The 17,857-nt window shown below is 41.9% G+C and overlaps 1 protein-coding gene across 1 annotated transcript in view; it reads right to left on the minus strand.

The window, feature by feature from the left end:
* Positions 1–17,857, minus strand: part of MEI4 (meiotic double-stranded break formation protein 4) — a 202,866-nt gene that overhangs the window by 156,510 nt on the left and 28,499 nt on the right. Inside the window, exons 3-4 of the mRNA XM_067702735.1 lie at positions 10,574–10,582; positions 5,659–6,171 (exon numbers count right to left, since the gene is read on the minus strand). Of these exons, the coding sequence (XP_067558836.1) occupies positions 5,659–6,171; positions 10,574–10,582 (522 nt within the window). The remainder of the gene's footprint in view (positions 1–5,658; positions 6,172–10,573; positions 10,583–17,857) is intronic.

Raw genomic sequence — 17,857 nt, forward strand, 5'->3', positions numbered from 1 at the left:
CATGTTGCTGCAAATGGCATTATTTCATTCTTTTTTATGGCTGAGTAATATTCCATTGTGTATATATACCACATATTCTTTATCCATTCATCTGCCAATGGTTAAATATTTAGGTTGTTTTCATGTCTTGGCTATTGTAAACAGTGTTGCTGTCAATATTGGGGAGCACGTATCTTTTCGAGTTATGGTTTTCTCCAGATATATGCCCAGGAGTGGGATTGAGAGGGTGTGGAGAAAAGTGGGAATATAAATTGGTGCAGCCACTATGGAAAACAGTATGGAAGTTCCTCAAAAAACAAAAAATAAATCTGATTTCCTTTTTGTCTCGTTTATCCCACATTTGGAAATAAAAAAGCCAACAACCCAGAAATGCCACTGGGTACAGACAAAAACAACAACAACAATAGAAGTCTGCTCCCCTAGCCAAAGGACAGAAAAGGCGCATCCTAGCAAGATGGAGAGCTTTAAAAGATAACCTCCCTAAAGCTGCCAAACATCACAGGAGAAGACTGTGGCCCAGCCCCCTGTGGGAGCAAAGGCCACGGGAGGAGCCTAGACCCCACCTGCACCAGCTACAGTGAGACCCCCAAACCCACCCCACCAAGCACCACATGGAGCCCTGAGGACAGAGTGAGGACAGCCTGGCACTGGCCCAGAGACTGGATTCTGATGGAGGATAAATCCGAGTCAGGAGCCCCTGCACAGTGAGACGTGTGCTGCGGTGAATTCATGGGAAGGGTATTTAATCAGCCAAAGGAAAGGGAGACGGAGGCAGGGGACGAGGGAGGCTTCTCCAGGGAGCTGAGCCTCAAGCTCCGTCTGGAAAGCCGGGTGGAACTGGCTGGACAGCAGAAGGGCCTGGAAGGTCCTGCAGCACAGAGGGCAGGGACAGAACAGCAAGTCTCGGACAACCACAAACACGTCTGCCTGACCGGGTGAAGAAGGTTTAGGATGGAATGGAGAGAGGTAAGGCCAAAGAGGCTGGATGAGGCCGTAGGAAAGGGCCCCACGGGCTGCGATGAGGAACGTGCCTCCTCGCGGATCCAGCGGGGCCACCGCCGGACTCCCAGCCGTGAGGCGGGGGATCAGATGGGGCCAGACGAGTCAGGACTCTGGCAGGAAGGGATGAGCATCAGGGAGCCGGGAGCAGGTGGGAAGAGGACTCTGTAGGCGATACCTGCAGACATCTGGGTCAGTTTTCTGGATTTGAGGATTGTGAGGAGAGAGAAGGGAGCGAGCAAGCACAGCCACATGTCGTCCTCATTCGAGGGGCTAGTGTGCACAGCACCGCTAACTAGTTTTCTGAGCCTCATCTTTCCTATCTATCAAGTGGAAATAAGAATGGCAACCACACGTATCTCACAGAGTTACTGTATGAAAATGGGGAACACAGCTTATTACATCCCGTTGCTGCTGTATCAAACTACCGCAAACTTAGTGGCTCAAAAGAACATACATTTATTCCGTTACAGTTCTGGGGGTCAGGAGTCTGAAGGGGTCTCATTGGGCCAAAGGAAGGGGCTGGCAGGCCTGCGATCCTTGTGGAGCCCATTTCCCTGCCTTCTCCAGCCTGCATTTCTTGGCTCTCGGCCCCCTCCTCCATCTCTACAGCAAGCAGCATAGCATCTTCAAAATTCTCTCTGATTTGGACACTGACTCTCCTGCCACCCTCTTTCACTTACAAGCACCCTTGTGGGTACTGGGCCCAGGTGGGTAATCCAGGAAAACCTCATCCCAAGGTCAGCTGATAAGCAACCTGCAATCCCACCCACCTGCTGTCATGGAAGGTAACATATTCACAAGCTCCAGGGATTAGGATGTGATTATTCTGCTTACCATACATACAGAAGATTCTAATTTAATGTCTATTTGATAATCAGGATTTTTTTTCAATTTCACAACTAATATGTCTGGGAGTTGTTTTACGGTTTAAAAAAATAAGAAATCTGAAGAATATGTGTTCTAAGTAACTCACTATTATGTCTCTAAGATTTAGCAATGTATGCTAAATATCTAAAAAGCTCAATGATAACTATAGGTTTTGATATTTAATGTAATATAATCATTCCCATCTCTTTAAAACAAATGAAAATTTAAGACGAAGATACCACTGCAAAATCTAAATAGAACTATAAGCATTCTAGTGTTAAACTTCCATGATAGTAGAAACAGGTGGCCATACAATGCTAGGATTAGCTCATGCTGTTTCTAATCATAGAAATAAACACATTTGGAAGTCTGGAAGTATAGGAAAGGTCAGTTTGTCAGTCAAACAAAGGGCATTAAATAACTCAAAGGGAAACCTTCCTGACCCCAAGCAAGTACCCAGAGGAATGAGGAAGGTGCCATACTGGAGCCTGTAAGTAGAAGACAGTTCAACCCAAGTCAAGTCACCATTGCATCCCAGGACCCCTAGAACAGGCCCATTGCAGACCCCTGGAAGCCATCTGGTTTCAAGATACATATCTTCCATGCCTGTCAAATGTCACACTATAGACTATACCTTCAAGTCCTACGCCTAATGGTTATCCTAAAAATATAATACAGACATAGAACTAAGATAACAATTCCTAAAAAATTTGTTATTAAATAAACATAATATAAAGTTCCTTAAAAAAAGCACAAAAATAAATAGGATTTATCCAAATCTAAAAAAATCAGAAATCATATACTTTCCCCTAAACTTATTAATAATTTCAACCAAGCTAATATCAGAGAATTACTCAAAATAATTTCTAAGATATCTCATTTCAATCTCCTATTTCTTGAACATATGTATATATATATATACACTCACACATATATATATGTATATGCAGCTCTAATATAACTGATATTCATCATGATGACCTCAAGATTTTGAAAGATACCAAGTTCTTATTGGTATCATTAAAGAAAGACTAAGTTATGGTCAGAATAATTTTACTACTGAATGTGTTGAGAACATGTTGTTGACTATTTAGATTTTATTTAAAACCTGCCTGTACATGAATTATAGATACATGAAATCCCTCAGTCAGAATATTAAAGTATTCATACCACACCTTTTCTTATCACATTGCACAAACACAGTTTCACTTTAATGAAATCAATAGCAGGGCTCATGTTTTTAACCAGTATAATTTAATTAAACACTTCCAATCTATGGAAACAAGGTTTTTCAAAAGAAGTACTTTTTTCCCCTAAACTAGGATATTTTGTTTTAATAAATCAAGAATAGTATCAATAAAAAATATAATAGTAGGAGCTATCCTATATTTCATGTCAGGATATATTCTTTCTTGAGATTTTGTTTATTACTCAAGGAAAGCTAAAAAAAACACAGAAAAGCATTTATAAAGAGTAAACGTTAGTCAATTTTTCTACTAAAGAAGTTTTGTGAACATATCTGGAACAAGATGACAATGGTAATAATAATAATGATGGTAGTAATAATGACAAAAGTTTGAATGATTTAGTCTAAGATGCTTTTGCTGGGGAGAAGAAAAATCCCCAGAGATAAAGTCATTAAAACTTATTTATGAACCATCATCCTAACTGTGAATGCAGTGAGCAATTTTATGATCCTACTTTCTCTAAATGGCAACAATGACCTCTCCAAGAAAAGTAGAGGTAACTGCAAGCAGAGGACAGCTTAACCTTCCCAGGCAGACACAGGACCAAGATAACAATTAGATATTGGCTAAACAACAGAGCCTCTCATTCACTCATTCTTCCACTGCTGACCAACTACTCAGCAATGGCTTGTACCCTGATACATGGTATGAAAATACACTTCAGACCCACCTGTACCATCACAAGTTTCTTCTATACATACAGTTCCCAACTCTACTCTTGTGTTGGCCAATCCTTCAGTGAGAGAAAGACTAGACTGAAAAAACATTTGCATCATCTGGTAACTGATACGGAATATGAATGCTAGTATCTGGAAGGCTCCAAGTCACACAAAACCTGTTTAAAGTAGTTTTAAAAGAAGAGAGCAAACATATGCAAAAAAACAGATTTAGGAATATTAAGTATTCGAGGTATTTATTGATGGCTAAGAAGCTGATTATATATTGCAGATAGAAACCATGGCAAATCTGATATTTAATTCCTGATTGACCATATGAGGTAGAAAAAATTTTCAGTTTCCTAGACAGAAAATTCAGTATCTTTCAAAATACCAAAAGCTTAATTGTAAAGTTTTCTATAATACTGATCAAATCATACCTTAATAGAGAAGGAAAGAACAGATGGACGTGCAACAAATCAGCTTATTAGTTCAATTCTGTCTGAGTTTTGAAAATTCAGGTAAAGCCGATATTGTACAAAAACTCTGAGCATTAGATGACACTGGGAACAAACATGAGACAGAGAGGTATCAGAAAAAACAAGGTCCAACAACCTTGTGAACCTTTACCCAATGAAATGTAGTAAATAAGTTAAATGGACCTTTTGGTCTCCTCGATATTTTTAGTAGTCAATTAAAAAAGATTAAAATATGAAGGCATTTACAACCATCCCAAAGGATAAGACAGTGAAGAAGATAGAAAGTAATACCAAAAAGAAACTCTCCATTATGTCTCAAGAGCCAAACAACAAAACAACTTCAGGTTACCTCAATGTCACCTGTAAGAAAAGAATCCCTGAGTCAACTTTTCTAAGCCATGTTAAGTAAATAAGAAAAACAAAAACCAAAACAATGCCATATAGTATCTGTTCCTCAGCCAATGTATTCTATTAACCCACATCTGCAGTGGGTCCATGGGGTATTATGCCACTTACAAGGGAAATTCTAACAGAAGAGAAAAACAGTCTTTGACCTTCAGGCATCTGCTAGTCAATGCCAGAGAAAGAACAAACTCAATATAGTACAGGTAATCCATCCTGAGGAATTTAACAGTCATAGACGTTACAGATTGGAAAATCATAAGTATAAGTGGTGTTCTGAAAAGCATTGAGACTTTTTGAGCAATAGGAAGTAAATGTAGGCAGGGGAAAACAAAAGAGAAGCATCCAGGGCTTCCTTGGTGGTGCAGTGGTTGAGAATCCGCCTGCCAATGCAGGGGACACGGGTTCGATCCCTGCTCCGGGAAGATCCCACATGCTGCGGAGAAACTAAGCCCACGTGCCACAACTACTGAGCCTGTGCTCTAGAGCCCGTGAGACACAACTACTGAGCCCACGTGCCACAGCTACCGAAGCCCGCATGCCTAGAGGCCCTGCTCCACAACGAGAGAAGCCATGGCAATGAGAAGCCCACACACTGCAACGAAGAATAGCCCCCGCTCGCCGCAACTAGAGAAAGCCTGTGTGCAGCAACAAAGACCCAACACAGCCCAAAATAAATAAATAAATAAATTTTTTTTTTTAAAAAAAGAGAAGTATCCAAAGATACCAATTAAAAAAACAGGGAAGGTAACTCAAAGTGGAGAAGCATAAACTTGAAAGCACAGGCATCTATGGAGAGAACAAAGCTGTGGCATCAGAGGCCACAGCTGGGTCGTGAGGACCCAAGCAGATGTTGCTGGGTCAGAACTCCAGATGGCTGCAAAACAAGGTCCAGATGGAGACTGAGCCACGAGGCCAAGGGACCACAACAGGCACTGCCCAGTGGGCGTGCTCACCCAAACTACTGACATGGTATTTCATACAAAGAAAAGATGCATTACTTACCCGATTGATATGGTTGTTGCTTAAAATAACCTGGAGCAGGGTCTTCTCGAATTCTTCCAACTTCTTGGAACACTTTTTAAGAATATGATTAGATAAGTTACAATCACCGATCAGTCTAGCTAAAGTATCCACAGCTTCGATCCAGAAGCTTGAACAAGGAAGTTTGGGTTCTCGGTAAAAAGTGATCAAGCCATCCAGCAACTGAAAAACAGAATCGGATACTGTGGAAGAGGCGTTTTCAAAGTGGCTTAAGTCTGTTTTCAGACTTTCTGACTCGGTCAAGGTCTTCAGTCCAAGCAGACGTTGTAAGAACTGCATGTGAGAAGACAGAGGCTTTTCCAGAGGAGCACAAGGTCTGTTCACAATGGACAGTGGTGGGAAGGGGGTGGAGATGCAGCTTTCCCCAGAATGCTCGGTCATCTCTGAAGGTTCAGTTCTCTGATCATTTGATAAAACGCACCCAGAATCTTCCAGCAGAGTCGAAGTGTTTTCAGAACTTCTAGGTTCCTGAGCCTGCAACTGGGAAGATGGACCTCCTGAAATAGAAAGGAACAGAAGTGTTATCTTTCTGTATCTTTTTTTTTTTTTTGGCTGCACCGCACAGCTTGTGGGATCTTAGTTCCCTGACCAGGGATTGAACCTGCATCCCCTGCTTTGGAAGCACAGTCTTAACCATTGGGCCACCAGGGAAGTCCCTAACATTTCTTCATATAAAAACTAAACATTGATTTTTCTAACTTAAAATACTAAATGAAGCATGAAATATGTATTAAACATTTGAAAAGCAGTAGTATAAAAATTGACAGAGGAGAAACTGTGAATGAAATTGCTTAGACTGACTGCAGACAAGGTCTTTATCTGGTAGAAAGCACAGATGATTCACCCATGTTTTGTCAAGTCACTATCTCCCAGTCAAGGCCATGCTTGAAAGGTACAGAGGAGAGACCACGAAACCTGAAGGAGGTCACTGTCTGGTATAGATTCCAACAGGTATCTGCAAAACAACAGGTGTACGTAAGATAGAGATATGCTCAGGGCACTATGAAAATAGGAGGAACACTGAACAGCCCACCCCAGTTAGATCAGTGCCTCCTGGAAGAAGTGACGGTAGAACTAATTTATAACACATAAGCAAGAATTCCAAGTTAAAAAGTTGGGGGAATGGAAGAAGAGAAGAGAATTCCATCTACCAAAGGGTATGCACAAAAGCACAACTTAAGAAGGAAAAGAAAAGCACTGTATATATAAGGACCCACCAGTAGTTCATGTTCTTTTTATAGAAAATATAAGGCAAGATATTAAGTTGGAACAATACGTAGAGGCCGGTCACAAAAGATCTTAAAAGAGATATTAAGGACCTCAGAATTTATATGTAGAGTGTAGAGTGAGTGTAAGTTGGAAAAATTATCTATATACCCACACATATACCTAATATATAAAAATAACTATATAAACAATGTATATATGTATGTGTACTTATTTATAATTATTAAGTATATCTGTCTATATCTATGTGTGTGTGTGTGTGTGTGTGTGTATGTCATAGATCCTTGAAACTATATATATAACCATCAGAATTTTCTGACATCAGCTGAGACATATACTGCAGTTCAGGCTTAACTTAGTAACTTTAGGTCATTCTGTGACAGAGATGCCATCGTAAACACAAAAAGGCTGTTGTTTGTAAAATGATTATCAGTAAGACGTACACACAAAATTTTCACTGAATGTTCTACAGCACATGCATACATCTATGCAACCACATCTGAGAAATACTGATGTCAGCAGTGGAAGCAGGAATAGGACAATAAACAGTATAACGTAGGAAAGTGAAATGGTCGCATTTTCATTTCACAGATCACTCTATGGGCTTTGTGAAGGAGACACTGGAGAAGGACCCAATGAGACACTGAAAGATCAGTTCAGAGTCACTCCTATCAGTCCTGATATCAAGTGATGAGAGAAATGAAACAAGCAGTTACAGTGGAAGACTGGAAAGGAAACACAAAGGGAAGCCAGCTGACTGACTGACAGGCATTAGAGTAGAGTAGGAATAAATGCATCCCGTGATTCTGAATTAGGTGACTGGGTGGACGACGGTGCTACCAAATGATCAGTAAAAATACAAACAGAAAAATGGCTTAGGAGAAACAAAGAGAAGCTAGTCTTGGCCATGTAAACTTGGAAGCAACCAGAGGAAATCTAGGTGAAGATATTCACCTGGAAACTGGCCACATGAGCCAAAGGATGGGGAAAAGGTCTAGACTGAAGCTACATTTTAGGAGCCATCAGTGTGCAGGTGGGATGTGGAAGGATGAAAATGGTAATGATCACTCGGGGACGGGATGCGCAGTGGCCAGAGCAGAGGCTCCAAGAGGAACCCTGAGAAGCATCAATCTGAGGGCTGAGTAGAGAAAAGACAATCACCAGGGAGACAGAGAAGAAACAATTAAAGAGGTACAAGCAGAATAAAAACAACAGTGTCATGAAAGGCTAGGGAATAGTTTCAAGGAGAATTACATGCAGGAGGGAAGTCCAATAAAATGCAGAGCTAAAAAAACACGTCGGAATTACCAGCTAGAAAATCACCAGCGATCAAGTCCAAAGCAGCTTCGGTCAGTCGGGGCGGTGGGCAGAAGCCACAGTGAGAGGACTGAAGCGTGACGGGGAAAGTCACAAAGACAGTGAAGAGTGGCGAAGGCTTCTGAGGACCTGGGTCGGGACAGCTTAACACAGAGAGTAACTGCAGCAAACATGGCCAGACACACTGTGAGAAACATGAGCAACTATAGATTATGAAGAAAAAAGCTGGAGAAGCAAAAGCTGGAGGCAGGAGAGAAAATAGGTGGGGCGGGACGCGGGAGCAGGCGGAAGGAGACTGAGTCAAGGACCAGTGGATGGGTTGCACTTACTGATGAGGAAGGAGTTTCCCCACACACCCCCACCCCCAGGCTGAAGGAAATAGGATGAGAATGTACAGGGATGTAAAAATACCCCTGGCACATAGGAAGTGAAAGGAGATCTCATCCAAGTCTTTTAAAATTTTTTTTTTATTTTGGAGATGGGGGACACTAGTTGAACAGGACATAATAACAATGGCAAAAGCAGCACCCTCTCCCTGCCCCAGCATAAACTGGAAATCTACCTAATTTACTGCTCTTTTTTCCTTCAGTAAAATGAGAAGCTGATGAGGCAGAAGCAGAGGATTAAGCTTTAATTTAGCATGCATTCATTTAACAAGTGTCTACTATGACCACTACAAATATGCAAGTGTGTGCTTGGGATTCATCACTACAGTATCTGTACTCCAAGTTAGGGAGGTGATGCAGCCAATCCCCAAATGTGGTGGTGCCCAGAGCAGTGAACCGTCAGCAACATGTTTAACGACACGTGGCTGTTTCTATATTAAAGCAGGCAGACAACATGTTCATTTGAAGCCAACAGACATTTCCTTTTACGTAGGAGCAAAGGAAAAACATTAGAAATCACTTCTCAAGACATCCATCTCACACTTCACACAAGTAAAACAGGGGGTACTACGGTAATTATTCAGGTAGATTACATATTTCTTTCACAAAATTCAAAAAGGTTCTCCACTAAGAAAGTGAACATAAGTTTAAATATTTTATTAACCTACTCAATTTTCCAGCAAAGTAAGCTGAACTTCACAGGTGATGATTTCAGGGAAGACTCATAAAATGAATTCTCCCAACAACTAAGTTGGGAAGCAAAGCTGCTTTCTTGTTTCTGCTTCTCACTCACTCCTCACTGGCTTGCCTTTGGGCAAGTAATGATCATGCCATCTCATCTCCAGTTGCTCACAGGTGCAAATTTGAAGGGAGTAGTTCTAGACGCATGGGCTCTGGTGATAGGAATACACAAAACCGAGTACCATTCTTCCTCTCTGGTTTGTTCCTGTGTCCTCAGAGAAGAGTGATAAGGCCATATGCTGAGGATGACAATTACTAAAGTCATGCTACCAAATAGAAGAAAAGAATCTATATTCACATTTCCCTTTACAAAGTAGCTGCAGGGAATAATTCAATTGTTCAGAGGAACCCTGGAAAGTGTGCTGTTATCCCTAATTTACCAATAAGGACATAAAACACAGGCTCAACTTGATGAAGAGGCCTGAGAAAAGCCACACAGTGAGCAAGGAAAACCAAGCCTTCTGTTTCAAGGCCTTCCAACCACGGCAAAGAGGCCTGTGTGTTTCCATACCAGCTTCTGTACATGTCCACTATGGCATTCATCAATTTCTTTTTTTTTTTAATAAATTTATTTACTTATTTTTGGCTGCATTGGGTCTTCCTTCATTGCTGCACACGGGCTTTCTCTAGTTGTGGTGAGCAGGGACTACTCTTCGTTGCGGTGCGCGGCTTCTCATTGCGGTGGCTTCTGTTGTTGTGGAGCATGGGCTCTGGGCACACGGGCTTCAGTACTTGTGGCGCGCGGGCTCAGTAGTTGTGGCTCACAGGCTCTAGAGCGCAGGCTCAGTAGTTGTGGCGCATAGGCTTAGTTGCTCCATGGCATGTGGGATCTTCCTGGACCAGGGCTCGAACCCATGTCTCCTGCACTGGCAGGCGGATTCTTAACCACTGTGCCACCAGGGAAGCCCCCATCAATTTCTATATGTTATCCACTTCTTGCTGGGCTCCTGAATGGCAGAAGTCCTGTCTCTTGTCATCTTTGTGGTCCCCTCACTGAGTAATGTTATCATCTGTAAAAGACACCTTATCAGGGGAAATGCTTAGGGCGACAACCTGCTGCTGGCTGAGACAGACCTCCTCTCATCCCTCAATATTCACGGTGCACCGCGATTTTACACCAAACTGCGATAATTACATACACAGATAAGAGAAATCAAACAGAACAGACAGAAAGACAGAAAGAATATGGTTATTCCAATAATAACTGATAATGTCTCAGAGTACTTGCTAACAAAAAGCCAATAATTTACTTTTTATAGGATCTACTACTTCTGGTAACCAATAACCAATTAACTTCCTCTTCTATTTGTCCTCAGTGATGAAACTGTGTAGAAATGCAAACAGCATTAGCACTGGAAACCAACACTTTCAGGGTGAAAACCCCTCACTGCCTACTAAATAAAGTAAATAATAGTGGGCAAACGTTCCTATTGTATATATTCTCATAAAATGGAAAAGACAAACAGGGGGAAAAAGCTTTCCTAGAGAGGATTAAACATTTTCAGTGATACTGAATATATTAACAGGTTATAATCTTGCAATAGTCATAAATGAAATATTTATTCATAAAACAAGATTTTTAAATATCCACCCTTATTTGGGTAACACAGAGCATGGAAACAGAAAAGGATCCCTGTCTCTTTAAATGAATCTTACATAACCACAATCAGATTTCACTCATTTGCTTGGATGACTTTTCTCAACATAAATCACAAAGCATGGCTAACAAAGGAGAAGAGAGAAAATGAAGCCATGCTCCTGCAACTTTTTGTAATTCCTGTTGTTCCAGGAGGGATTAAGGTAAAGCAGAAGTCAAATGATGCTTCTTTCTTAACTTGTTATTGGGCTGAAGGGACTGAGGACTGTAATTTCCCTCCAAGTCACTGGATATGATCTAATTAACACATGTGTTATTAGATTTAAAAGAGATAATAAACTACACACACACACAAACTGATCAAGCACAGTCCAGTACATATGAAATGCAAATATTATCTATTATTGTTAAATGATTATAGATGTCAAGAATCTAAATTATGCTGAAGTGTGAAACCATATACAAAAGTACGTGAAATAAGATAGCAATTAAAACTACAGATTCTGCCTAAAATATTCTATAGTCTCTCCCATACACTGGATCCCACAGACCTTCTATTCCACTTTACTGGACCCTTAACTCTCCCATTTTCTTGCAGTTGTTAACTTCCACTTTAATCCACTTACCATTTCAGAGTGGATCGCAAGCATACTTAACAAAACAGAGCCAGTGCCCTCCTGCCACACATGCTGCCCTAGAAATGCTCACCCTTGAGCAGTAAATAAATATTCTGCTGCCCCCACAAAACATTCACACCCACATCAACTTCCATGCCTTTTCTCATCCATTTCCACAGTTCCTACTTCATTTATAAAAGAACCAGCTGTTTAAAATGCATCTTTACACCTTGCAAACCCCATGAACTCTATGTTTATAAAACTGAACAAGTCATCTTCACACTCTGCACACACACACAACACAACTTATGTTTCTCCTATGTGCTATCTATGTCAGCTGACAGCAGGACCATGCCTCCAGTCACCAGGCCTGGGGAGAGGAACCAGCCTCACCCCGCTCTTTTTCCTATCCTACACACACACTGCAATGCCACATTATGTTGGTTCTACCTTCTGCACGTGTGTAAGTCAGGACCCTCCAGAGAAACAGAACCAATAGGGTAGAAAGAGAGACAAAGAAGTAAATTTATTATGAGGAATTGGCTCACATGATTATGGAAACTGAGAAATTCCTAGATCTGCATTCAGCAAGCTGGAGCCCCAGGAGAGCTGAGGTGTGAGTTCCCGTCTGAAATTCAGCAGGTTCCAGACCCAAGAAGAGCCAAGGTTTCAGTTCACATTGAGTCCAAAGGCAGGAAAATACAGACATCCCAGCTCAGAAGCAGTCAGGCAGGAGGACTTCTCTCTCAATTTTCTTCAATTTACTGAGGCTTGATATGTGACCCAAGATGTGCTCTATGCTGGAGAATGTTCCATGTGCACTTGAGAGGAAAGTGTAACCTGCTGTTTTTGGATGGAGTGTCCTATAAATATCAATTAAATCTATCTGGTCTATCGTGCCATGTAAAGCTTGTGTTTCCTTATTAATTTTCTGTCTGGATGATCTGTCCATTGGTGTAAGTGTGGTGTTAAAGTCCCCTACTATTATTGTATTACTGGCCATTTCCTCTTTTATAGCTGTTAGCAGTTGCCTTATGTATGGAAGTGCTCCTATACTGGATGCATATATATTTATAATTGTTATATCTTCTTTTTGGATTGATCCCTTGATCATTATGTAGTGTCTTTCCTTGTCTCTTATAACATTCTTTATTTTAAAGTCTACTTTATCTGATACGAGTATTGCTACTCCAGCTTTCTTTTGATTTGAATTTGCATGGAATATCTTTTTCCATCCCCTCACATTCAGTCTGTATGTATCCCTACGTCTGAAGTGGGTCTCTTGTAGACAGCACACATACAGGTCTTGTTTTTGTATCCATTTAGTGAGCCTATGTCTTTTGGTTGGAGCATATAATCCACTCACATTTAAGCTAATTATCGATATGTATGCTCCTATTACCATTTTCTTAAATGTTTGGGGTTTGTTTCAGGTCCTTTTCTTCCCTTTTGTTTCCCACTTAGAGAAGTTCCCTTAGCATTTGTTGTAGAGATAGTTTGGTGGTGCTGAATTCTCTTAGCTTTTGCTTGTCTGTAAAGCTTTTGATTTCTGTCGAATCTGAATGAGATCCTTTCTGGGTAGAGTAATCTTGGTTGTAGGTTATTCCCTTTCATCACTTTAAATATATCGTGCTACTCCTGGCTTGTAGAGTTTCTGCTGAGAAATCAGCTGTTATCGTTATGGGAGTTCCACTGTATATCATTTGTCATTTTTCCCTTGTTGCTTTTGATAATTTTTCTTTGTCTTTAATTTTTGTCAATTTGATTACTATGTGTCTTGGCATGTTTGTCCTTGGGTTTATCCTGCCTGGGGCTCTGTGCGCTTCCTGGCCTTGGGTGGCTATTTCCTTTCCCATGTTAGGAAGTTTTCGACTATAAGCTCTTCAAATATTTTCTCAGTTCCTTTCTCTCTTTCTTCTCCTTCTGGGACCCCTAAAATGCAAATGTTGGTAAATTTAATGTTGTCCCAGAGGTCTCTTAAGCTGTCTTCATTTCATTCTTTTTTCTTTATTCTACTTTGCAGCAGTGATTTCCACCATTCTGTCTTCCAAGTCACTTATTTGTTCCTCTGTCTCAGTTATTCTGCTATTGATTCCTTCTAGTGTAGTTTTCATTTCAGTTATTGTATTGTTCATCTGTTTGTTCTTTAATTCCTCTAGGTCTTTGTTAAACATTTCTTGCATCTTCTAGATCTTTGCCTCCATTCTTTTTCTGAGGTCCTGTATCATCTTCACTTTCATTACCCTGAATTCTTTTTCTGGAAGGTTGCCTACCTCCACTTCATTTAGTCGTTTTTCTGGGGTTTTATCTTGTTCCTTCATCTGCTACATAGTCCTCTGCCTTTTCATCTGGTCTTTCTGTGAATGTGATTTTCATTCAACAGGCTGCAGGACTGTAGCTCTTCTTGCTTCTGCTATCTGCCTTCTGGTGGATGAGGCTATCTAAGAGGCTTGTGCAAGTTTCCTGATGGGAGGGACTGGTGGTGGGTAGAGCTGGGTGTTGCTCTGGTGGGCAGATCTCAGTAAAACTTCAATCCGCTTGTCTGCTGATGGGTGGGGCTGAGTTCCCTCCCTGTTGGTTGTCTGGCCTGAGGCAACCCTGCACTGGAGCCTACAGGCTCTTTGGTGGGGCTAGTGGCGGACTCCAGGAGGGCTCACGCCAAGGAGTACTTCCCAGAACTTCTGCTGCCAGTGTTCTTGTCCCCATGGTGAGCCACAGCAGCCCCCCACCTCTGCAGGAGACCCTCCAACACTAGCAGATAGGTCTGGTTCAGTCTCCTATGGGGTTACTGCTCCTTCCTCTGGGTCCCGATGTACACACTACTTTGTGTGTGCCCTCCAAGAGTGGAGTCCCTGTTTCCCCCAGTCCTGTCGACGTCCTGCAATCAAATCCCCCTAGCCTTCAAAGTCTGATTCTCTGGGATTTCCTCCTCCCATTGCTGGGCCCCCAGGTTGGGAAGCCTGACATGGGGCTCAGAACCTTCACTCCAGTGGGTGGACTTCTGTGGTATAAGTGTTCTCCAGTCTGTGCGTTGCCCACCCAGCAGTTATCAGATTTGATTTTATTGTGATTGCACCCCTCCTACCGCCTCACTGCAGCTTCTCCTTTGTCTTTGGATGTGGGGTATCTTTTCTGGTGTTCCAGTGTCTTCCTGTTGATGATTGTTCAGCAGTTAGTTGTGATGTCAGTGGTCTTGCAAGAGGGAGTGAGCGCACATCCTTCTACTCTGCCATTTTGAACCAATCTCTAAATTTAATAATAATCACTCACTTGTACATTGAACAACTTAAAAGTAATGTTTACACTACCTGGTGGCCAATTTGGAAAAGCTATTTTAAAATGAATTCATCTTCTAATAGACAATTTTCAGTTTAAAGGAACTGTTTGATTTCTGCCTCTGGAAGGGTATATTTTAGCATATGACAAAGCATGTTTAAGAAATTCTGACCAAGAAAAGGCTGCAGTTTTGTTTAATCCCTCTCTCGAAGCCTGCATTACAATTCTAAATTTGAATACACCAAGACAGGCAGTAATATCAAATGCATGAAATTATAAACTAATGAAATAACTGTCTTAGCTGGACTGTCTTCGCTGCATGAGAGTCACAAAACAAAACAGTGTATTTGTGTGCCTGGCTGGTTCAGGACCATATGACAGTATGATTCCTCCTGCCTTCGATGCTCAAACTCTGGACTTCCCTGGTTATCCCAATACTCTTTCTCCCAAGTCATCCTCTAGTTCCCAAAGTAAACCATCCTCATGGCTGTGCCTTTGGCTTCCCCCTCTGTTCTAACTTCCTAGACATCCCCACCTTTCCTACAGCCTCAAAGAATTCCTTTGGGCAGATGATTCCCAAATCTCTATCTCCAATCCTACTCCCCTCCCAAGCTCAAGGCCCTAGGTATCTTGATGTGACCTGACCTCTCAACATTAAACCACAAATGTCCAAAACAAATCATCACCTTCACCTACACTTGGTCCAGCTTCCAAACAATGGTGCTACGACTTTCCAGTCTCCAATGTTTGAACCCCAAGAGTCAACTCTGACTTCTTCCTAGACCCCCCCCCTTTACACTCCACTGACAAATAACATGACCCTGCCTCACCCTTCTGCTCCTCAGAATCACTAAATTGGTTCCCCTTTTAGGGCCTTTATGCTAAACATTCGCTCTGCCTCGGTTGCTCTCCCCACAACCCATTCCTAATTTTCTCAAGGCTGGTTCCTCCTTATCATTCAAGTGTCTGTTTAAGGTCACTTCTTCAGGGAGGCCTTCCCTGACCACTCAGTCTAAAGACGTCACCAGATCAGCCTCTGTCTCATCTCCCTGTTTTCATTCTCTGAATCTCCTTGTCACTGCCTGATCATTTCCTGCTGGTAAAATCTGTCTCACCCACAAGAATGTGGGCTCTATGAGAGTCTTGGACTGCCTGGTTTACTGCCATAGCCCAGAGCCTGGAACACTGAGTAAGAGCTCAATAAATATTACTCAGTAAATAAAAATCTTTTTATATCACCTCTTTATTTCTATGCCAAAATAATTACATGTCAGACGTGGGCTATGACAATGATGTTCCCATCTCCGATCTCTTCCCTCCCCAAACAATTCTAAACACGTAGCCCAATTACACTGCCTGAATAATATTATCCCTCAGGTCACCTAGAGGAATCACTTTCGGAAAGAATACTTCTTGGCACGTGCAAAGCACACACCCAATAAATGTTGGTTTCTCTTCTATTCTCCTGCTGGAAAATCTCCAAGGGCCCCTTACTGCCTATAGAATAAAGTACGTTTCCCACTGGCTGTCACACCTCTTCTTAATAGGCTCCAACCTGGTTTTTCATCTTATTTTCCAGAATACCTCTTCATGCCCCACATGCCCTAGTCAAATTAAACCATTTGCCAGTAGTAGATTCTTGTGTCCCTAATTTACACTGTTCCTTCTTGCCTGAAATACTCCAGTATCCATAGCTTTCTAAATCCTACCCATCCTTCAAGGTCAGCAACTTCCTCCAAAAAGACATTTAAGAGACCTAGTTCTCTAAGGCAAAAGAATCACTTTCTCTCTCCTCTGAACATCAGTATCAATCTCTGGACCACAGAGTCTCCCCGGGTACAATACGTGATACGATTTTGTTCCCAATAGACTCAGCAGGGCTCAGACCTTATCCCTCTCTGGCATCCTCACTTCGTTTGTAACTGACAGCTAGTGAATAAAAAGGGGCTGATTAAATGTACAAGAGAATTTCTCTAAAGAAAAGAATTACTGGGATAAAATTAGGAGCTGATAAGAAGAAGTGCCTTCTCTTTGGATGCAATCATTTAGGGGTCAGAGACATGCAGTACAGGGAAAATGCAGAGTCCTAATTCCTAACAAATGGGAAGTGTGAGGCTGAGAGATGGTGGATACTTCTACTGATGCCAGTATCACAGCCCCATAGAATAACATGAAAACTATGAAAAGACAACTCACTATCAAGTGAACTGATGACTCCACTGGCATAACTTCCACTCATCAGTGTGTGGGTGTTATGAACACCACGGGGAACTGGCAAAAATAATAAAATGACTGAAGTCAGCAATATACCACATTCACTGGCCTCCTAATACTGTGGATGCCAAACCACATCGCTCTCTACCATCTCACCCGTTACCTTTCCTGCTGAGATCCCACACACCTTCAATCTCTCCTTGACCAAGCCTCTTCCAAGAGAATCTGCCTGAATTTGTCTTCCACCAAACCGCTGAAAGCACTGCTTTGACTTCAGCTCTTGGCCTCAGGGCTCCCCCTGCTCACAGAGTACACTGCTGAGATGGCACCTTGAAGCTGGCTTGGTCCCCTAGCCTTCCTGCTAGACAACTGAAACTGACATTCATTTCCACCAGATGTGTCCTCTTCACTCTCTTTATCAGAAAACAAAAGCACTGAGATCTTTTACCCAGTTCAATGTTTCCACAACCATAAAGGGAACACACTAAACATAGGCCTTCCTAGGTACGGTAATCAGAGTTTCCATGGGAGGACTCTAGGAGCCTGGGTTTTACATGAACATCTCAGAGGAGTCCCATAATTGAGAAAACTTCAAAAGCACTGCTGTGCTCTGCTCCCAAATCATGCACTCAGCCCGCTTCGTTCATTTTTTGCTAGGCTCAAAGCCTCCTGCCTGTGTCTCAGAAGCTACACTGACGATCCTACAGCAGTGGTTTTCAACCCTGCTGCACATTACAGTGACGTGCATACTAGACCACACCCCATGCCAAGGACATCAGAATCTC

This window comes from Pseudorca crassidens, chromosome 13, assembly GCF_039906515.1.
Source record: "Pseudorca crassidens isolate mPseCra1 chromosome 13, mPseCra1.hap1, whole genome shotgun sequence".
NCBI lineage: Eukaryota > Metazoa > Chordata > Mammalia > Artiodactyla > Delphinidae > Pseudorca > Pseudorca crassidens.